Source organism: Tenrec ecaudatus, chromosome 10 (genome assembly GCF_050624435.1).
Source record: "Tenrec ecaudatus isolate mTenEca1 chromosome 10, mTenEca1.hap1, whole genome shotgun sequence".
In the NCBI taxonomy this organism is placed as follows: domain Eukaryota; kingdom Metazoa; phylum Chordata; class Mammalia; order Afrosoricida; family Tenrecidae; genus Tenrec; species Tenrec ecaudatus.
In genome coordinates, this window is record NC_134539.1 from 72,453,189 (window position 1) to 72,476,763 (window position 23,575).

At 43.4% G+C, this 23,575-nt stretch overlaps 1 protein-coding gene across 1 annotated transcript in view; it reads right to left on the reverse strand.

Moving 5' to 3' along the window:
• Positions 1–1,270: 1,270 nt before the first annotated feature.
• MAMDC2 (MAM domain containing 2) overlaps positions 1,271–23,575 on the reverse strand; it is a 205,021-nt gene continuing 182,716 nt past the window's right edge. Inside the window, exons 12-14 of the mRNA XM_075559075.1 lie at positions 8,717–8,976; positions 1,657–1,741; positions 1,271–1,494 (exon numbers count right to left, since the gene is read on the reverse strand). Coding sequence (XP_075415190.1) covers positions 1,430–1,494; positions 1,657–1,741; positions 8,717–8,976 — 410 coding nt within the window. The 3' untranslated portion in view covers positions 1,271–1,429. The remainder of the gene's footprint in view (positions 1,495–1,656; positions 1,742–8,716; positions 8,977–23,575) is intronic.

A 23,575-nucleotide genomic window follows, 5' to 3' on the forward strand; every position in this document is an offset into this window, starting at 1 on the left:
GGCGCCAACCGCAGTTGGCCTAAGACAGAAAAAATGTTCCAAAGTAATTGTGCTGAATGCACAACTCTTTTGAACATGATTGAACTATTGGGTCGCACGATATGTAATTATATCTCAATTACACTATAAAAAGATTATAGCCAAGAATACCCAAAAGAAAAAGACTTCTTTGCCAGTATTTATGTCATGAATAAGAGGGTTGAAACCAAACCAAACCCACAGCAACTCATAGCACCCTATATGGGGCTTCTGAGGCTGCCACTCTTTAGCGAGAATGGACAGTATCATCTTTATCCCTTGAAGGAGCTGGTAGGGTGGAAGCACTGGTCTTACAGTTAGCAGTTCAATACTTACCCGACAGCACCACCAGGTCTCCTTATTAAAAGGGCTGGGGAAACACTAATTGTGATTTGGAATTTTTGAATCTTAATTTGAATGAACATTCACATTAGAATCTGCAATTACATAGTGAAGAGATCCCCATAAACGAAAAATAACACAGAAATGAGTTGATTTCGAGGGAAGGGTATTTCAAATGTCTTTTTATTAAGCAATTTTTAAAATTTCATAAGAGTTGTATTGGTTCACAAAAATGTACTTACATTTCTAAAAATGAAAGTAGAAAGTAGTAGTTTAGAGGCTTGCTCAAAGTCATGTTTCTCTAAACTTTACCAAAACATTTATTATAGAAAACCAGCACTGTTGTTGAACATTTATAAAAAGCATTGGATGTGCATGCATAATCGTTTCCAAGCCTGCTCTACCAGTAAAGGGTACAATTTCTATCTATGTATTTATTGTGACTCTCAAAAGTGGTTCAGAGGAGGGATAAGAGGGCAGCATTAGCTTGTAATGCAGCATTCACGAATACTGACTTACACTGTCATTAATATTCCCCTTCTATGAAAAACCATAGAAAATAAGACTTCATTTTCCTAAACCGACTTGTTACCATAAAAAAACCTGCACGCAATCTGCAGATACGACAGACACTTGAGAATGACTTATGATGCCTGAAATGCTAATGGAAACCCACAAGAGCGATTCTCCTCCCAATACATTCACTGAATGCAGACTAAGTAAGCACCTGTCAATCTGATTGTGCCCTTGACTTGTGTCCTTTACAATGACTACACTAGAGTACAATTGTATTTTTAAGGGGAACAATCATAAAGATGAATGATCTATGAAAAACCAACAGCCTGCACTTCTAGTAACAGTTGTCATGTGCCCCCACCCCCACCCCACACAACCCCCCAACCCCGGCCAAAAAAAGTCCTGAGTCAGTATTTTTGCAAAATATCGAAGAAGGGTGCTCCCCAGTCATTTCATAACTTAGGAAATTGTTCTGATTGCCCACTATTCGTTCATTTTGTTGTCATTTTGATTGAAGCGAGGTACGTGTCTATTTACTTAGTTAATCCAATTCTTAATACTCAATTTCATTTACATCTTCAGCATCTCCTGAAGATTGCTGAGCTGAGTCTTCCATTTCTGTTAGGGAAGACAAAGAGATGGTAAGCATATTCTCCCTCTCGCTCCCTCTCTCTCTCTTGTACTAGCAAAAGAAATACATAATTTGCATTTTCTCCATCGAGGCTGGTTTGCAAAATCCATTTCCAATCAAGCTTATGCAATTAAGAATAATATCATCACCTGCGCAGGGTCCTGCCTGAAATTTAACATCATCGATCGCAATATCGCTTCGTATTGATATCCCACGAATGGCTTCAAAAATGATCTGAAAAACAATTAAGTTTGCATTAGAACTATAGGCATGCTGACAGTGCATGCCAGTTAGGGGCAGACCCACGGTTAGTCGGGCTGGAAGTTTAGATGGAACAGAATACAAAACTTACAAACTCAAACATAGACAACAGAAGCTAACCATGATTTAGAGCTTAAAAATTAATTTACAACAAATGATTGGACCTTTGGAGAGTCGGGTCCCTTTCTTCCAAAATCTCTGTAGGCAATTCCCAGAAATGCTTACCTAGAAATGCTTGCTCGACCCTCCCCATCTAGAACATTCCCTAGGATTCATGGTGCCTGTGCAAATGGAGGTGCCAGAGGCTGAAGGCTCCTTGGCAACAAAGACCAGTCTCAGGGAGTTCCTTTCTGACTCATGGGCACCCATGTGTTTCAGAATAGAACTGTGCTCCCATAGTAAGTTAGGTTCTGCTTGAATTCATCCCTAAAATTGAAGCATGATTAGAATTTTGGAATTTGACGTATTTCTCTTATATGGTTGACTCGAAAGTTCTCTGGAGGTCACCCCCAAGTTTTCCCCATAGGGTCAATCTCAAAGGGCAATAGTACTACCCAAACCCACTGCTACTGACTCTAGAAACCCTACACCTACTGCTGTTGAGTCAATTCTGACTCACAGTGACCCTGGGCAGGGTACCTGAGGCTTTAGTTGAGGCACCTAATTTTTACAAAATCATTTTATTGGGTGCTCATACAACTCTTATCACAATCCATACATAGATCAATGTGTAAAGCATATCTGTACATTCGTTGCTCTCATTATTCTCAAAACATTTGCTCTCCACTTAAGTCTTTGGCATCAACTCCTCATTTTCCCCCTCCCTCTTCACTTCCCCTTCCCTCATGAACCCTTGATAATTTATAAATTATAATTTTGTCATGTCTTACACTGTCCAACGTCTCCCTTCACTCACTTTACTGTTGTCCATCCCCCAGTGAGGAGGTTCTACGTAGATTCTTGTAATCTGTTCTTCCTTTCCACCCCACCTTCCCTCCACCCACCCAGTATCACCACTCTCACCACTGGTCCTGAAGGGATCATCCATCCTTGATTCCCTGTGTTTTCAGTTCCTATCTGTACCAGTGTACATCCTCTGGTCTAGCTGGATTTGTAAGGTAGAATTGGGATCATGATAGTGGAGGGGAGGAAGCATTTAGGAACTAGAAGAAAGTTGTGTGCTTCATCGTTGCTGCACAGCACCCTGTCTGGCTTGTCTCCTCCCTGCAGCCCTTCCGTAAGAGGGTGTCCAGTTGCCTACAGAGGGGCTTTGGGTCCCTACTCCGCTCTGCCCCTCATTCACAATGATATGATATTTTGTACTATGATGCCTGATACCTGATACCTTAGCACCTCGTCATCACACAGACTGGTGTACTTCTTCCATGTGGGCTTTGGAGGCACCAAATTTTACCACAAAAACTGCATTAAAAATGTGCTGAAAACCTCGACTTATTATATATAATATAACAATGTAACAGTGGGGGTTGCTGGAGAGGTAGGGTTGGGGAGGGAGGGGCTACAGGGGAGCTGATATCAAAAAGTTCAAGAAGAAAGAAAATGTTTTGAAAATGATGGTGGCAGCAAATGGACAATTATGCTTGATCTAATTGAATTTTGGATTGTTATAGTATCTGTAAGAGCTCCCAATAAAATGATTTAAAAAGAAGACCCCAGGGGATATTATTGGTTTAAGGGGTAAGGATTATCCCAGGGCAATAGTTTCAGGGGTTCATCTACCCCTGAAAGTGGTTCCAGCAAATCTGTGAGAATGTGAAACTCTGCCCTATGTTTTTCTCCCTTTGGATCCAGATGCCTCTGTAAAATCCTTGAACATAAGCAGTGGTTGTTCACACACATTTCATACCCTGTTCCTCGTCTCGACTCTCCTTCTCCTGCTGCTCCATGCAGACAGAGACCACTTGCTGGACTTCCCATGGCTGCTTTTAAACTTTTAAGACCTCAGTCACTACACCACTAATGAGGAGCTAGAGCAGAAACATGAATTGATATTAGGCCAATTAACTGGATGTCCCATGAAACCACATCCCCAAACTTTCAAACGTAGGAAATTAATCCCACAGATGTTTAGTTATACATAAACAGCCTCAGCAATGACTACGTTTCTTATTTTTGGTCATTGTTGTAAATATATCTTTTACACTAGTTTTGACAGTTCAGCATTTTGTGGTGGACAACTGATTGGCAACCATTAAATAACTGCGATGCCATCCTACTTTACCCAATGCAGTCCTTCATCCCCATTAGCCCCCTCTCCCTCTTGACCTAAATATGAGTCTCTAGACATCTTCCTGGTCTTCTTAGGTAAGTGGGGTTGTACAATATTTGTCCTGTTGTGATTGCCTTATTTCACTCAGTCTAATGTTTCACATTCCATCCATATTGCCCTATATATCAAGATTTCATTTTTCCTATCTCTGTGATGCTATATAGTTTTGATTTATCTTTTAAAGCACTTCCCTACTAGAATGTAAACTCTAAAAGAGCAGGAACTTGATATTTTTTATTCATTACAGTATGCCCAGCTTCTAGAATAGCAAATGATGGATAAATATTTATTAAATGAGCAGCTTTGGCCTCACACTGCAGGGGTTCAGCCTGGATGCTGAAATCCCAGGTCGGCCACAGTGACATGAATTAAAGACCAGGAGGATCTTGGAGGGATAGGTCTTTAGGAATAATAAGAACTTGTCTTTATATTTTGCTACTTGAAAGGGAACAGAACTGTTTCATGCACATCCCCCCCCCCATTTGACCCTCCCTCTAACCTTCCTTATGGCAGCAAAGAAGGAATTGTTTGTCCCACTTTGCAAGTGTATAAACGATCTCAGAGAGGATAAGGTTTCTCCCAGTCCATCCAGTGCTTATGTTATGCCAGGATCATGAGGATGTTTTCGGAGGAAGAGCCTTAGTGGCACTGTGGGCTAAACCTTGGGCTGCTAACCTAAAAGTCTGTGGTTCAAACCCGCCAGTCACTCTGAGAGTGAAAGATGAGGCTGTCTGCTCCCATCAAGATTTACGTCCATGGAAACCCTAGGGAGCAGTGCTAGGGATGGCTGTGAATGGACAAGATGACAATGGGTTTGGGTTTGGTTGGTCATAGCCTTTGGAAGGTGACCGATCTGGGTTTGGATTTGCTCTCTGCCATGTACCAGCGGGCATTTACTGTTCCCCATCTGTAAAATGGAGCTATTCGCTGAAAGAACACATGCACAGCTCCTGGCATGGCATCTCTCTTGCAGAAGATGGCCAGTGCATTAGGGCCCGAGGCTCCGTGGACTTTATTAGACACCAGAGTCTCTGGACCCACCTATTCAGCCTGGTCACCTTGCAGGTGTTTGAGATTTCCGAAGAATCTTAAGTCCAGAGGAAAATTCCCTGAGACAGACTGACACAGCGATTTCATTCTCAGTCAAAGGGGAGGTTTGCTGAGCTGCAACGCTCCCCTCACCCCCCCAGGGCCATTCTACATCCTTGGATTTTGATTTCCCCAAGATGCCAGTCCAGATGTCTCTTTATTTTGTATTTGAAAGACATTTCAAAGGACCAGCCTAGTATGTGCAAAACCCTGTGCCCAAACCTGACCTTGGAAGCTGAGAAAGCACCTAATCCCCAGAAGCCCATTTCTAGAGGTCCTGAGCATCAGCATTACTTGATGATTTATAAAAGTATCACCCACAGCACTTCGGATTCCACTTGACTTGGTTAGAATCTCCACTTTTTGCACACATTGGGATCCCCTGGAGAGGCACAGGCTGCTGGATGGGTTTCTAGAGGGCCCAATTCTGTAGTTTTAAGCCAGGACCCTGCATTTTGTAGTTTTAAATACAGGACCCTGTATTTTGGTGACTTTGTATTTCAGGCATTGCTGAGGCTACTGGCCCTACAACCATGCCTTGGAAACAATCTGAATAGAGTAGACATAGGAATGCCCGAGGAGCCCTGATGATGCATTGCATTATGCGTTGGGTTGCAAACCACAAGGTCAGTCGTTCAAAACCACCAACTGCTGCATGGGAGAAAGATGAGACTTTATATTCTCATAAAGATTTTAAGTCTCAGAAACCCACAGGGACAGTATTACTCGTCTTATAGGGTTGCTATGAGTGGAAATTGACTCAATAGCAGTGATTTTAATTTATGAGCACCCTAATAGCCTAACAGAATCAATCCATCATCTCTGAGAATGAATTACACATATTAGTAAGGTACTGAATGATTCACTCTCCTTCTGTAAACAGACACTGAATCACTACCATCAAAATCATTCCTGGGGCTATTACTTATTCTTCACCATATCCTTAGTTTTCTCGGTTTTATTCACATGGAGATAATGGGCCTTTCCTGGATAACAGCACATCTTCCCTCTGCCACTCGGTCTTTTGAACAATGCAATGCCACGAATGAAACCAGGCTGCCCGAGTGTCACTCTCTCTCCCCATGTTGATCTATAGAATCATTGTCAGATGAATCAATATGCAAGGTAAGCACAGTTGACTTGTGCCTTACTTCCTAATCTGTAGTGAGCAATGCCAGACAGGTTTGTACCACTCCAAAATTCTGCTCCTAGGTTTGGATGGCAATGATCTTGCCCCCAACCCCACTGCAGATTCCTATAGAATCAAGGCCTTTTTACATTTGTGATCTGTGCTGGACACTGGGTACCCAGAGAAGCAAGGGCTTACATGTGCTTACCTGTTCATCAGTTGAGGACAATTCCACATAGGTGTCACCCTGTCTTTCAGGATTACCTTGTGAGCATATTAAGTTTAGTCCTATCGTGGCACAAAATAAACCCTTAGGTTGGGTAGCTCTTCCCATGAGGATTTGGGTTGGAGGAGTCATGAGATAGTTAAAGCTTATTGTGCCAACCTGGCTGATAAACACATGTGGGGTTAATTGAAGGGTGGAGGGATAAATGGCTTGGTGAGCTTCACCTTTCAAGTTCGAGTTCTTGGATCTCTTGCTTTGTGATGGTCGGACCAGGGTGCAGCTGCCTTAGCCAGTTCCCTGATTCAGCTGGCAAGGCTCACTTCCTGCAAGACATCCCTAAGGAGAAGCCGCATGGACCTACCGTAATGTAGCCCTTGGTGCTGGAGCAGCCGTGTGGAGACCCCTGCCAGTGCTGAGATGCTTATATATTCACTGATGCTGCTTTCCTCCTGCAGTCGGCGACATTGTGTGTGTTTTGTAAGATGGAGGAGGACTTTGTGGATTGGCGTCGGACATATGGGCTCATGTGGGACTTGTGAGTTTGGGCAGCACTGGGTTGGGATGTTTTCTTGATGTGTACTCAACCTTTATATAAAACTCTCTCTAAAGTACCCAGACTAACACAGCAGTCTAACACTTAGCCACTGCACCACCCAAACGCCTTTCAAAATGACTCAAGACTTCCAAATCGCTAGTCGACACCACTCTTGGGTTTCAGGCTAATAACTTGTCTCCTATACATATAAACTCTCTCTTATACATGAGTTTCTGTAGATTTGTTTCTCTAATGTACCCAGACTAACACAAGTCAGTCAGGAGTTCGAGCAGACAGGTGCTGGTCCAGGTGGAAGCAGAGCTTTGCACTTCAGGTCATCCCTGACAATTCTATTGGGCAATTTCAAGAACAAACAGGAGTCCACGGATTATCTCTTGTCTTGTTGCATCACCTTAGGCAGGAGAAACTGGTGACTGTCAAAGGACAACTAAATGCAAACTCACTGCTATGGAGCGGATTCTGACTCATAGTCACCAAGTTTCTGGAGCCCTCTAAAGTGCTCCACACCACCTACTGGAATTTAAAAAGCTCTGTCCTGTAGAGCCTCGGTGGCATGGTGGTTACATGATGGGCTGCTAACCACGAGGTCAGCTGTTCAAAACCACCAGTCCCTCCTAGGGAGAAAAATGAGACTTCCTATTCTTGTAAAGAGTTAGTCTCAGAAACCCACGGGGGCAGTTGTACCCTGTCCTATAAGGTGCTACATGTCAGAATTGATGATAGCAGTGAGTTTTGATCTGGCGGTTGATCAGGTTCTCTCATGGCCCGAATCCTCTAGGACGGGCAACTTCTAGAGCACATGGGAGGACCCCAGGGGAGACACAGGGGTCTTAGGATTAAGACTTTCTCCGCTCCTTTCACACTCAATGCAGTGACAGAAGGATGAATGGACATAGATGGAGGCTTTATAAACGGCCTCTGGGCAGCACCAGTTCCTGTGGAGTTGCTTCAACTCCCAGCGTGCATGAAAGCTGAACTCTGCTCAGTGACTGATATTTAGGAGAAGTGCATCACCAGGCACCTCTGGGAGGGGATGAACCTCCAACCTGTCTGCTGGTAGCCACCACCCAGCGATTTCCTCTGGACCATAAACACTCTGAATCCACAGCCTGCAAACAAACGTTCTTACCAGCACATGGATAATGATGCGTGGAAGAGCAAGCTGGGCAACTCTTCGGGTAATGCCAGGTTTGGATAAAAGGGAGATGCTTGTTTGGACAGGGGAGCCCTGCGCTGCTGACCTCAAGGCCAGCCATTCAAAACCACCAGCCGCTTCACCCGAAAAAGATGAGGCTTTCTACTCCAGTAAAGAGTTATGGTTTCAGACACCCACGGGGGAGTTCTACCCTGTCCGATAGGATCGCTATGGCTCAGAATCAGCTCAATGGCAGTCAGCGAGTGAGAGCTGGTTTGGAAATGTGCAGGACACAAAGTACCCAAAGCTGTTCTCCGAGTCCCCGTCTGCCTTCCCAGTCACGGCTCAGATTCAATCAATCTATAGGCCAGTCATGTTTACTCTCTCACACACACCCTGCTTTATCTGTGACCCTGCAAAGGGGGGAGTAGCACCGGTAGGAAGGAAAAGAAAGAGCCTCAAGAGATGCGAGCAGCCCTCCCCATCACTTGACTGGGATTTGACATTTTTACTTTTGACTTACCTGGTGTTGCCTGTCACAGCTGTATTCGAGCAGCACACGGAGCCAGGAGATGCTCTGCTCCCCCCTCCTCTTCCACAAGAGAGACTCCCCACGGTCACCTTTCCTTCTCAAGTAGACGCTCAACAGGCCGGTCCCCGTCCCGTACATGTGGTGGAAGAAGGTCAGGCAGTGTTTCCCGGCGGCCCCTCGCAGAGGCATGGACAGGAGGCGTGCTTTTTGCCCATACACCATGTTGGAGGCCTCGATGTACATGTAGTAGCCTTGAAAGGGAAGCAAAAACAGGCATGGTTTAAAAAGGATAAACACCATGCACTCCTCTTCCATAGTGTTCCTGGGAACACATTAGGGCAAACCGGGGACTATAGTAGTGATTATAGACTGTGTTAGTCTGGGTGCTGTAGAGAAACAAATCCACAGAAACTCATGTATAAGAGAGAGGTTTATATAAAGGGTAAGTGCACATCAAGAAAACATCCCAACCCAGTGCTGCCCAAGCCCACAAGTCCAACATTAAGCCATATGTCCGACACCAATCCACAAAATCCTCCTCCATCTCACAAAACACACACAATGATGCCAACTGCAGGAGGAAAGCCAAATCAGTGAACATGTCAGCATCTCAGCACTGGCAGGGGTCTCCACATGGCTGCTCCGGCACCCAGGGCTGCGTCGGGGTAGAACCATTTGGGGATGTCGCGCAGGAAGTGAGCCTTGCCAGCTAAAGCAGGGAACTGGCTAAGGCAGCTTCACCCTGGTCCAACCATCACAAAGCAAGAGACCAGAGAACTCAAAAGGCGAGGCTCATGGAGTCATTTATCTCTCCACCCTTCAATTAACCCCACATGTGTTTATCAGCCAGGTTGGCACAATAAACCAACTACCTCAGACTTTATGACTTTGGAGAAGGTGTTTCTCTTTGGAGATGCTTCTTAAAAATGAATGGATTTCTACTGTTTACTATATAAGATATGATCTAGTAGTATGCCACTGGTCTGCTGATCAACACATCAAGATTTATCCTGCTGACTCATGGATAATACCTTGCAGACATTGGTTTAGAGGGGGAAACCTGGGTTTTGTGGTTAACTAGGTTCTAAGTTTGGCTTTAATACTTCCTATCGGTGTGTGAGCTGAAGGAGCTGGGGTGGGATAGTGGTTCTGAGTTGGGTTGCTCACTGCAAGGTCAGCAGTTTGAAACCACTAGCTGCTTCATAAGAGAAAGATGAGGCTTTGGACTCCTGTAAAGAGTTACAGTTTCAGAAACTCTCAGAGGCAGTTCTACCCTGTCCTATTGGGTTGCTGTAAGTCAGAATTGACTTGATGTCAGTGAGTTTGGGTTGGGTTTGGTGTATGAGCCTGGTCTAATGAATTATCACCTCCAAACTAATATTCTTCATTAAAATAAAAACACCAAACTCACCGCCACCACGTTGGTTCCAAACCAGTGATCCTGTAGGACAGGGTAGAACTGCCTCTGGATTTTGGAGATTGTTACTCTCCACTACCTTCCTGTAGAACAATGGTTAGTTTTAAACTGCTGACCAAAAGGGCTCACACAATTGAAATAATGCCGTATGAAAAGATAAATGAGCTTCTAAAAGGTCTAGAGTAAGGCAGCAGGAATAGAATTCTATATTACAATTTTTTACAATTATGGGGCTTATTAAGGCAGATCATATGTTAGAATGGTCAATATATCATTATTTCTAATTCTGTAATCTTGAGACCCACTTTATGAAAAGGCCCTGCACCCTACAGAACTGGTTCTTCTTCTTTTTGAAGAAATATTTGTCTATTTATTTAGTTCTCTCTTGCCACACACATACAACATTGCATAGCTGAGGGCTGATGATGCAGAAAGGTGAAGCAAGGAGCAGGGAGATCACAGGCTGGCGGGTGCAGGGTCTCTTGGATACAAGGTTGGTGGGAACACGGCAGGTCACCAACAGCTTGGAGGTTGGCCCCCACTAAAGACCACCCCTGGAGGCAGCGTCTCAGTAATGATGAAGGGGGAGGGCCAGCGAGAGGACGGAGAAGCTGCTCCTTGGCTTTCTTATTGAAAATCGGATCCATAGGTCAGACTCCTCCCTACCCTTTCACACCTGGGCAAGTTGACATAAAATCTAACCGACAAAATCGTTGGCCTTTCCAGAAATCTTTCAGGGTATAATTTCTATTTTAAGCACACATTCCCTAAGACACTATCAGTCAAGATCACTTGAGACTAAAGTCTAGCCCTAAAAATAACTTCAAACAATTTGCTCGTGGATCAGAATATGTCCTCTGATACATAGACCTCCTCCCCTTGATTGCCAAAGAAGCCCTCCTTGACTTGCAGCCTCCAGAGACGACCAGGCCTTCATGGGCGGCAGCTCTGCCTCACATATGTTTGGAAGCAGAGAAAAGCCCTGCGTGTTGACCAGCTTTGCCACATTCCAGGCTCAGACACGTCTGTCTTGGTCAACAAAAGCTCTGGCCGGGTGCCGGGAGGCCCCTAGGGCGGAAGCCTCAGACCTGCGCACGTGCACCTGCACGTGAAGGCTGCCAGTTGGTGGAAGGAATTCTTAAGTGGAGCAAACAAACGACTCCATCTCTGTGGATCATTGTTTAACATTCAAGACATCAAGCCCAATGGGTCTGCTGGGAGATCAGGGTCCCATCTGTTCTCTGCGCAGCAACTGTGATGTGTTGAGACACACACCGCGCTCATAATGCTGAGTTGTGAAGCAGCTGTTCTTGACTCCAGCCCGGCAGGCGCCCAAGTGGAACGAACTGCATGCACTCCGCTAGAGGAGGACTTTGAACCATCAAGGAAAAAAAATAGGTTAATACTCGGGGAAGGACACTTAACTAAACGTGTCTCTCTGGAATGGCCTTTTCCCATTCTTTCAGATGATTCATAAAGGTTAACGCTAGTGTCTCGCTTCGTAAGTTGTTGTTAAGGTGCCCGGAACCCGACTCATACTGACCCTACGGTCCAGCAGAAGGAACACAGCCCAGCGGTACCACTCTCCCATGTGTGCTGACATGTGAGGATGAGGAACCGGGTGACCAAATAAAATTTAAGGACATCGAGATGTGCATTCTCTGGAATGAATTCCGCCAGCGGTTACAAATGATGTGCTTGTTTGGCTGTGTGTCTGAATATCAATGACGAACAGTCTTGCAGATGCAGGACTTGAAATAGAGCTCATAAATTATAGTATCTCACTAGCACAGTAAACACATAGTTTATATGCTCTTTTGTCTAACTGCACATCCTCATGTTTGTGAATTTTAAGTTTTATGGACATGCAAGTTACATATCCCACAATCCAGTGGTTGACGTCTACTAAAAGAGGGTTGTGTAATCGTGCCCATGATCAACTTCAGAACATTTTCTTCCTTCGTGTACTTCTTCTTATTAGCTCTTCGTTCTTCCCCAGCCTCCTCTGCCATAAACCGAAGAAACTATTCATCTAGTTTCTGTCTCTATAGGGTCGCCCATCCTGGATTTCATAGAAAGAAATACATACCCCAAACTCCCCAACAACAACCAAATAGACAAACCTCAATCCAAAACAAAGCATAAAATAATCAAAACTAGAACCAATTTAATATGGGTCAAAAGGGAGAACAAATGTACTTTGATAGCAAGACTGTTTACATCCCTGGTCAGTTGCCAAAGGGGATTCTCCAGGGGATTAATCTGTGTAACAACATGTTTTTAGAAATAAATCCCACTACCTATGTTTTTAGCATATTATTCATGTCTCTCCTCAGGGCCATTGCCTCGATGCTGATTCATAGCCACCCTAAAGGACAGGGTAGAGCTGTCCCAGAGGGTTTCTGAGGCTGTAGAAAGCCCTCTCTCTCTCCCGCAGAGTGACTGGTCGTTTCAAACAGCCGACCTTCCGATTAGCAGCCGAACATGTAACCACTGTGCCACTGGGGTTCCCATCAAACAAGAAAGGCCTGGTTGCACAGTACCTGAATGTTCTGCTGATAGTCCAAAGGTCACTGGTTTGAACCTAGGCCCTCCATGGGAGAAAAGTCCCGGTGACCTCCTCTATGGAGCAGGTCTGCTCTGGCTGTGAGTCAGAATCGGCTCAACCAGGAAGAGGCAGTTCTTAGAAATGAAAGAAACTTCTCATTAATGTTGGGAAAAATTCAATTTGCAGAGACACAGAAAACACCAATGGGTCTGAAACCGAAAGCCATGGTCTCCCTTTCTCTGGAAATTGCTAAGAAAAGGAGAGCTAGCTGCTTTCGTAAGGGGCTGTATCAGGGGAAGGGGGATGACTTAAGTCTATTCTCTGGGTAGACACCCGAGTAGGAAGGATGTGTCTATTGCTGAAGACAGATTATCACTCACCTGAAGGGTAATCTGCGGCCTTATGCATCCCAATAGCCTTGGGCTACACAAATTCCTCTAAGTGGCCCAGAGAACAGAAACAAGTCATTGTTTACCAAGAATCCTATCAGCGTGGTACTATACCAATGTTAATCACATGTCCATGGTCAGTGAAACAATTTATTTTGAGACTTGGACGTCATGTTTTGTTTTGAAAAAGAAGTCATATCTGTAACAGAAACGGTTCTGCGTTGGCAAGGAGAAAGCCACTCAAGTGGACCCTGAGAGGCCCGCCCACCTGCATGCACAGCTCGAGCCATCTGTATTAAAAGCCTTTATTCTTTTATTAACTAAGCACCCCTAGGGTGGGGCTAGATGGTTTTTATCATTGTCATTATTTGACTGGAATGACTTTGGTACTGTTTTCCAGTGTTTCCCAAACTTGACTCCTGTAAATGTCACTTGCATGATATTGTCTTGCCCATCTGCCTGCTACCTGTACAATTCACTGACTAGTTTTCTTCAGTAGATATCATTTTTATTACCTAGATATAATTATTCAAATGGGATTCCTTATGCTAGCATGTAAATAACAAATGGACCGTAACTCAGTGAAATATGTATGTTGGTTATACGTTTTCCTTATACGCGGATATTACAATGAAATTAAAAAAAAATGTTCATATTCATCCATTTACTACTTGAATTAACTGGAGGCGTGTGTGATGCCAAGATCCCTGGTGGTGCAGTGGGTTCAGCGTTGGGCCGCTATTGAAAGGCTGGTGGCTCAAACCCACCAGGTTCCTCTGCAGAAAAAAGATGAGGGAGTCTGCTTCCATCCAGATGTTCAGCCTCGGAAAACCACAGTTCCACTCTGTTCTGGAAGGTCCCTGGATATGGGAATGGATTCTATGGCGGTAGGTGATGTGTAATCCTACTACCTGCCAGTTGGTCTCCCAGTGGTGGCTGCTTGTTGCGATGCGACAGGAAACTGTTCTGCCGGAAGGCCTGTCCACGGTGGGCAGCTTTCAGTGGAGCTTCAGATGAGTACAGAGTAGGAGGAAAGGCCGACTGAACTACTTTTGAAAAAGAGTCCGTGGGGATTTTTAACCATGGAGGGAAAACTAGATCAAGAGTCTCGGAAGATTGCTAGATGTGTCTGGCTGAGATTGCTTTTTATAATCTTTTCAGATGATTTGCTGTGAGCACTATGAATCTGCACTACAGTCAGTGACTGTCGCCCATCTAGGCACCGCTCCTTCCATGATGCATTGCAATCCTGTACTCTGTGCCTGTGGCTGGACTCCCAGTTTGCTGGGCATGTTCCGTTACAGGATGAAGGTGGGCTGTATCTCTAGATTCTACTTCATTAGAGAGTGGGACCAGGCAGCATCCTTCCCCCCTCCCCACCCCCGGGGGGGTATGGTCTGCTAGAAGAAAAACAAAACAAAACTCAAAGCCATTCCTCTTTGTCTACGGGCTACCTCACTGTTTACCCACTTGGTCTTTCCATTAAACTCTCCCACATTGCACCCTAGAATTTGAAAAGGTTTAAGGCAGAAACTATACCTTTCTCAAAATTGCTACATGTGATGACGTATTGATTTTTTGATATTTTCACAGTAAACTGGCATATTTGTATTCTGGCTCTTTTGAGCTTCTCTTTTTATGTGACGCGTCTTTATTTACCAACCATCTAAGGTTGTTATCTATAAAACAGTTTTTTCCCTAGGTTTTATTCTATAAAATAGTTTTGTCTGCCTCTTTTTCCCCCATTATCTCCCAATATGGGTCCTTCCAATGGTAGATTGACAGGCTTTAAAAACAGCAAGTGAAAAGCAGAGTGCTGTCTACAAGTGGAGGCAACCCCGGACCGACTGCCAGTACACCCATTCTGACTCATTACGTTCTGAATCCATTACAGCTTCTGACTGGGGCTGTAAATCTTTATAGGAGCAGACACCCCTATTTTTCTCCTGCAGAACATCTGGAAGGATTGAACCTTCAACCTTGCAGTTATCAGTCCAAGGCTTACCTGACTGTGTCTCCAGGGCTCCTTACTTCCTAGTTACATTCAAAAAAGGATTTGTGACCCCTAGTGCCACATAGAACCCGGGTGGTGTAGTGGTTATGTGTTGGGCGTGATCTGCATGGTTGGCAGTTTGAAATCACCAGCATCTCCGAGGACCTAGAGAGAAAGACCTGGCTTTCCACTCCCATAAAGAGTTACAGTCTTGGAAACCCACAGAGAGTCACTGTGAGTCAGCATTGACTTGGTGGCAGTGAGTTTGGTGTGGAGAGAGTACCACACAAAACCCTCCAATCCTATTATCTTCCTCATGTATAGAAAAAAATGACAATGCAAAACTAATAATGCAAGTAGTAATGTAATTTCATCATTGTTTAAAATTGTAAATATAAACACAGGCAGGCTTATTGTTGCTATTCCAGGATCTAAGCAGAGCAAAATGAAATTTCTCTCAGATGAGATTTAATATTTTCAATATCAAATGTTGTCTTAGCTGATCTATAAAATCCTGCTTGCCTCCAGCATGTGCAAATCCACAAATGTTAACTAGTGTGTTGAGTTCATTAAAATTTCCTTTTATGTCAGAATAGACCTATTTCTCTAATCTCAGAAGAGAAATTGAAGATATTCATCTAAGCTATGTTAAATTTGCAACGTAAATGACTTTTTAAAATATGAGGTGATTATCAAAGTAGCTTCTGTGATAATTGAGTAGCATATTCATTACTCAAGAAAAAGCATTACAAAAAGAAAGAAGAAGAGAATGACTTCATCTTTCAGGCAGTTTACAGCCAAAGGCAGTATAAATGCACATTTTAATACTCTGCTCCTTCTATCCTCTGCCAAAGAACAGAACACCATGCAACAGCTTAACCTCGGTCACAACAAGAACTTGGTTAGAACGTCCAAGGAATATCAGCACAGATGAAAGAAACCAGATAAACAAAGATCTCATTAAAAATAACACAACTGGTTTGCAGCGTCGAAGAGAGCCGATGCCATCTAACTGGAGAACAAGAATCACGTTCTTAAATGAGGCTAAACCGGTAGAGCGAGAGACGGCTCCTTCTGACCATCTTGGAGAAACTGTAGCAGACCTCACTCATTCTAAGACAAAAGGAAAAGCTAGAAATGGCGAATTCCACATTTCAACATTGAGAAGTCTCTTTGGACGGCAGTAGAGCGACGTCAACACAGCTGGAAGTCGAGGGTCCAAGACCCCAGTGTGCAGGGCAGCATGATGGAGTCAACCACACTTTCTTTAAGCTGTGGGCTCTGTTGGGGCGGTTCCCTATCTATATTAGAAACCAAGCAGGGAGCAGCTGCAAAGAGGCAAAACCCACCCCATCTCACTCTTGTTGGGGAGAAAACCAATGGAGCTCAGGACTGCCAAAGCAGGCAGGTCTTAAGAGAGGGAGCCAAAGGGGGTAGAGAAAAGGGATCCCAACACTTGGCAATATTCCCCTGAGACCTTTTCCAAATGTTGCAGAGGGCAAGAGGCCAAGAAATCAAGTATAAACTAAAACATAGTTTTCAGCAGTCTTCCCATGCTAAGGAAACAAAAATTGAAGTTAAGGAAATAGCGTATACTCTAGTTGTAGGGGGCACTGTGGGTTACACATTGGACTGCTACCTGCAAGGTCAGCAGTTTAAACCCACCAGCTGCTCCCTGGGCAAAAGATGAGGCTGTCTGCTCCCACAAAGACTTACAGTTCCAGGAACCCTAGACAGTGTGATTATGATCCGGAACGGACTCGATGGCAGTGGTATGGTTTCACAGGGAGTGCATCCGAGGGAGGCCTAGGAAAACAGGAACTGCAAAATTACTTCCAAGTTAGCTCCATGCTGCTTGGACTGCAGTTGACCTGCTCTACTCTAGTTACCTGTTGGAGAATAAGATACATTATCCTTGGAGGTAAACATCATCACCGAAAGAATCCATCATTTTTAACTCATAACGTCAAGCCTTCAATGAAAAAATTTAAGACAATCAAGAAATAGGACTGGCCTTCAATTCCAAATACAAGGGTACCCTCAACCCCAGAAGAATGCACTTCAGAGGACAGCACTGGAGCTGCAGCTCAGGAAGTGGGGCAGAACTGATCAGGTGCAACCTTGGAGGGAACGAGAGAGTGGAACACACCCGGCCCACCAAGCCCTGAGGACAGTATTCCAGCTCAGAGCAGCCAAGGCACAGAGAGGATCACAGGGCCGGCCCCATCAGGAGACAGGACAACATGTCCCTCAATGACACAGCGCTAACGGGAACACCACTAGGGACACTGTGTGGGAGAGGTGCCCGATCCGACCCCACCGCACTGGGGTGAACACTAAGGGTATACAGTGAAGCAGCAAGGGGAGCAAAGCAACGAAGCCCCCGAGGAATGCCAGAGGTGCACCTGGGGGCTGGGGTGTGGCACACCAGTGGACTCAACTGGAGAAAACTCATAAAGGTCAACAGACAGACCTGGAACTGCCTGAGGACTTTTCAGTTTTTGCTGTTTTTCTTTTTTGTTTTGTTGCATTAGCTGTTGTTGATTTATTTTTTGTCATCTTTTTTGTTATGTTTTGCTCTGCTTTGTTTTTGTGTGTATTATTGTCTACGCATGTCTATCTGGACAAGATAGGCCAGAGAACAATTTGGAGGAGAGAACAATGGGACCAACAGATCCTGGGGACACAGGAAAGGGAGAGATGGGGGAAAGGAGAGGGGTGCCAACAAACTGAGGAACAAGGGAAGAATAAGTGATCTAAAATGGATGGTGAGGAGAGCATAGGATGCTTGGAGGTGGGCGGGGTGGGGGAGCTCGATCAAGGGGAATTACCAAAACCAGAATGAAGGCCGAACTGATAGTGGGACGGGAGAAAAGTAAAAGGAAATTGAGGAAAGAACTGGGAGGCAAAAGACATTTATAGAGGTCCAAATACAGGCATGTATACATGTAAATACATTTGTATGCAATGACAGGGGAATAGATCTATATACATATATCTATTTATAAAGTATTACAGTAGCAGATGGACGTTGGTCCCCCACTCAAGTACTTCCTCAATGCAAGAACAATTTGTTCTACTAACACAGCATTCTGTGATGCTCACTTTCCCTGGCAGGATCACTGGAGACAAAAATGGGTGCATAAACATATGTGGTGAAGAAAGCTGATGGTGCCCGGCTATCCTAAGATATAGTGTCTGGAATTTCAAAGGCTTGAAGATAAATAATTGGCCATCTAGCTGAGAAGCAACAAAGCCCACATGCAAGAAGCACACCAGCCTGTGTGATCATGAGGTGTTAATGGGATCAGGTACCAGGTATCAAAGACCAAAAACAAAACAAACAAACAAAAAGCATATCAATGGAAATGAGGGGGAGGGCAGAGTGAAGACACAAAGTCCTTCAGTAGTCAATTGGACACCCATGTCAGAAGGGCCACAAGGAGGAGAAAAGCCAGTCAGGGTGCAGTATAGCACTGATGAAACACACAACCTTCCTCTTAGTTCTTTAATGCTTCCTCCCTCCACACTACCATGATCCCAATTCTACCTTACAAATCTGGCTAGACCAGAACATGTATGCTGGTACAGATAAGAGCTTGCAACAAAGGGAATCCAGAACAGATAAACCCTTCAGGACCAGTTAGGGGAGCAGCTATATTAGGAGGGTAAGGTGGTAGGGGAGTAAAGGGGAACTAATCACAATGATGGCCCCCATCCCAGGGGACAGAGAGCAGAAAAGTGGTGAAATGAGACAGCAGCTGGTATAAGACATAAAAAAAAAGAATAATATAGAAATTATCAAGGGGGCATGGAGGAAGGAGGGGAGAAAATGAGGAGCTGATGCTAGGAGCTCAGGTAAATGTTTTGGATATGCTGATGGCAACACATGTACACACGTGCTTAATACAATTGAATGAGGGATTCTTATAAGATTTGTTAGGCCCCTCAATAAAATGATTAATAATAATAAAAGAAATAGGACAAAAGGAGAAAGAAACAAAACAAAAATCAGACTTAAAAACAGAGCCAAAGGGGCCCCAGAGGGAAACTATGATATAAGTATATTAAAGTAATAATGATTAATAACTTAATGATATGAACTTTTAAGAAGTTCAGAAAATGCAGAATCAAGTGGATAAGTTTAAGGTATTAGTGGAATCTATTAAAAACAAAACAAATGGGTAGTGTGTTGTTTCCAGAATGGCACAGCAAGGTCCTTTAACAATCTGCTCCTCCATCAATGCACTGAGAACCTTGGCAAAAATTGCCAAAATCAACTCTTTCACGACTCTGAAAATTAAATACTTTCTACAATGCAAGGCACTTTATTCAAGACAAATGGCCGAATCTTGCTAAGAACAGCCAACTTTGTGGCATTTTGACTTGCCCTAGTCCTACCTCCCTCTCCTCTTCTCTACCTTGCAGTACAGTTGAAAACCAACAGCCTCACAGGTAGAGTATATGAAAGCCAGTAACCCAGAAGAGACAGCGAGGAACCCTGGTGGTGCAGTCGTTAAGCGCTTATCTGCAAAGCAAATGGTTGGTGGTTTGAACCCACCCGATGTTCCATGGAAGAAAGGCATGGCAGTCTGCTTTCATAAAGATTGCAACGGAAGAGACTCTAGGTGGCTTTCTTTCTGCTCTGACCTATGGGATCACTATCCCTAGGAAAGTGGGTTTAAACAACTCTGATCACAATCCATGCATACACCCATTGTGTCAAGCACATTTGTACATTGTTGCCATCATCATTCTCAAAATATTTGCCTTCTACTTGAGCCCTTAATATCCTCATTTTCCTCCTCCCTCCCCACACCCCTTCCTCACAAACCCTTGATATTTTATAAATTATTATTTTGCCATGTCTTACACTGTCCGACGTCTCCCGTCACCTACTTTTCTGTTGTCTGTTCCCCTCAGAGGGGGTTATAGGTAGATCCTTGTAATTGGTTCCCCCTTTCTATCCCTCCTTTCACTCCACCCTTCCGGTATCACCACTCTCACCACAGGTGCTGAGGAGTTCATCTGTCTGAATTCCCTATGTTTCCCGTTCCTATCTGTACCAGTGTATATACTCTGGTCTAGCCGGATTTGTAAGGTTGAATTTGGATCATAATACTTGGGGGTCGGCGGAAGAATTTAAGAACTAGAGGAAAGTTATATGTTTCATGGTTGCTACACTGCGTCCTGACTGGCTTGTCTCCACCTCGCAACCCTTCTGTAAGAGGATGTCCAGTTGCCTACAGATGGGCTTTGGTCCCCACTCTGCACTCCCTCTCATTCACAAGGATATGACTTTTTGTTCTTTGACATCTGAGACCTGATCCCATTGACATCTTGTGATCACAGTCTGGTGCGCTTCTTCCATGTGGGCTTTGTTGCTTCTCAGCTAGATGGCCACTTGTTTATCTTCATATCTTTAAGACCCCAGATCTTTTGATAGTTGGGAACCATCTGCTTTCTTCATCACATTTGCTTGTGAACTCACTTTGTCTTCAGCCATCCTGTCGGGAAGGTGAGCATCATGGAATGCCAGTTTGAAAGAACAGTGTTCTTGCATTGAGGGAATACTTGAGTGGAGGCCTAATGTCCATTTCCTACCTTAATATTAAACCTATAAATATATGTCCCACTATCATGCTCAGCCTTCATTTGAGTTTCAGTAATTCCTTTCAGTTACATTGCCCTTAATCAAGCCCTCCCAGGCCTCCTACACCCTCCTCACCATTGATTTTGAATTACTTGTTGTTACTTTGTCCCTGGGTTTGTTAACACCCACTTCCTTTCCCCTTGCTCCTCTCCCATGTCCCCCTAGAACTGCCAGTCCCACTCTTTTCTCCTCCAGATTGTTTATCCTGTCTATCTTATCTAGCTAGACCTGCAGAGATAATAATATGCACAAAAAACAAGACAGAGAAAAACAAAGCAACAAATGAAAACAAAACAACAACAACTAAACAATGACAAAAAAAGAGAAAAGCCTGTAAATAGTGTCACTATTATACCCGTCTACAGTTCACAGAAAAGTCAATTGTCAGGATTTGTCGTTATTTAACTCAATTCAGAGCTTGCTGTCTGTGAAAAGCCTTATCCTTAGACGTGATTTTTCATTTAAAAGAGAAACCAATCACTTGTAATTGTCAAATATTACATTTGTCTAAGATGTAATTAGCAGCCGAGCCTGACAAAATTGGGCATTAGTATGCCTAGCGGGAGATTTGCTAGGCTCTGATGTATTTTTGGGAATCCAGAAAGCCATGTGTGGTTGTGTGTGTGTGTGTGTGTGTGTGTGTGTGTGTAGAACTGTGCATGCTCTGGAAAGATCTAGGAAGGTCCTAATCTCTCACTACTGACTGACTTTGAGCCTCTGAACCAGTAAGAAGTGAAGGCTAAGGAGACATTGTAAATTGCCTGCCAGAATGTTCTAGACATGCTCTACAAACATACAGAGCCTTTGAGCAAATGGGGGAGATTTAATGGCTTTTATCTCTGTTTAATCATTAATTTAATCTCTCTGTTTAATCATTAAATTAAAGAAAATGTTCACTTACTAATTGACCATTAAGCTAGCCGTGTAGATAATTCCGTGGCCACACATGAAAAAGAATTAGTGAGGAATTTAACTAGGCATACAACCATAAGAACAAATAGGTGCAAAACAAATCCCCAGAAGGGTTACGTCTGATTTTCAGAGTTGCCACATTATACTATTTAACATGTCCACTTTTTAATAAACTATGAAACATGAAAAGAAACAAGAATGTATGGAACACACACACATGCAAAAGCTGTCAGTAGAAAGTGTTCTTTAGGAAACCCAGATGTAGACTTACCATGGAAAGACTTTAACTTAGCTATTTCAAGTAAATTCAGTGGGCTAATGGAAGCTAAGTTTAAAGAACTTAAGAACGTTTGAAAATGCCTCACTGAATACAAAGAGAACCTCAATAAAAATTTTTTAAACCTAAAATTTTGAAACCAAAGAGTTCTTCAAGTTCTTTGCTTTTTTTTCTTTCAATTATTGCAAAGTCAGTCAAGATGATCTGTTATTAGAAACAGGGGCAGGGGAAAGATGACCAGAATAATAGAGACCTTTGGAATGCGACTATCACTCCCAAAGGGAGAGGAGAGGGAAAAGGGACTGAGGGATATTTGAATAATGGCTGAACATTTCCCAAATGGGATAATAAATATTAACCCGACCATCTAAGAAATTCAGTCAACTACAAGTAGGATAAACTCTAGGATATACATGGGGGAAAAAACATCAAAACTAACTGCTGAGAGCCATGGACAAAGGGAAAATATTGAAAGTAGCAAGAGATAGCAACAATCACACAGGGGATCCTCAATAAGACTAACACCTAACTTCTCATCGCACATTATGGAGACCAGAAGGCAATAGGATAACATATTCAATGTGCTGAAAGAAAACCAAAGATTCCATATCCAGCCAAACTATCCTTAAAAACCAAAGGAGAAATTAAGACACTCCTGAATAATCCCAATCAAAATTAATTTCTAGTAGACTTTACCTATGAGAAATGCAGAGACACCTAATTTTATTGAGCTTCACAGATACTGTGTTTTTGGTTTTTTATCTTTTACAAATTGTGTATATGGCAACCCTGTGTAAGTCTATCAGCACCATTTTCCCAACAGCATATGCTCCCTTTGTGTCTCTGTCACATTTTGACATATTTATAATATTTAAACTTTTCAGAAACATACTTATATACAGTATAGTGTAGTATAGCGTATATAGTATAGTGTAAACATAACTTGTATGCACTGTGAAACAAATAAATTCATGTGACATATTGTGATATTCACTTTATTGTAGTGGTCTGGAATAGAACCCATAACATCACCAAGGTATAAACCACAACTAAACCCAGCCACCAAGTTGATCCTGACTCATAAGGACTCCTCTAGGGAAGAATGGAATGGTCCTTTTGGATTTCTGACACTTTAAATCTTTACAGGAGCAGACCGTTTCATCGTTCTCCCTCAATGACTGGTTGACTTGAAGCTCTGGATTTGCAATCAGCAGCGGAATGAGTAACCCTCTCTGTCTTCAGGGCTCCTTTGCCCAATTTACCTGTAGTACATTTCTCTGAAGCTACCATACTGCTTAATGGTGACAACTTTGGCGTCTGCTATCTCCACTTCCTGAAATTCTTCCTTGCTCTCTGCCATTCTTCTGTATGAACCCCCATTCAACCTTTATGGCCTTCCAAACAGAGATAACTTCCCTATGAGTCTCTACTCACCAGAACTGACATCATATGATATTACTGTACTTATAATTCGGAGGCAATTATTAGTTGCACAATGCATAGTGGATGCTTAAGAAATGTGAAATAAATTAAAATCTTAGGGACCCTGGGCTTTATAACATGATTGTTCTTCATTCTAAAATGTTGGATATATGTGTGTAAGTAAAAAGTTGTTCTATCATATAAAACAAAACTTTAAAATTCTGAAACTATGTTTTTTT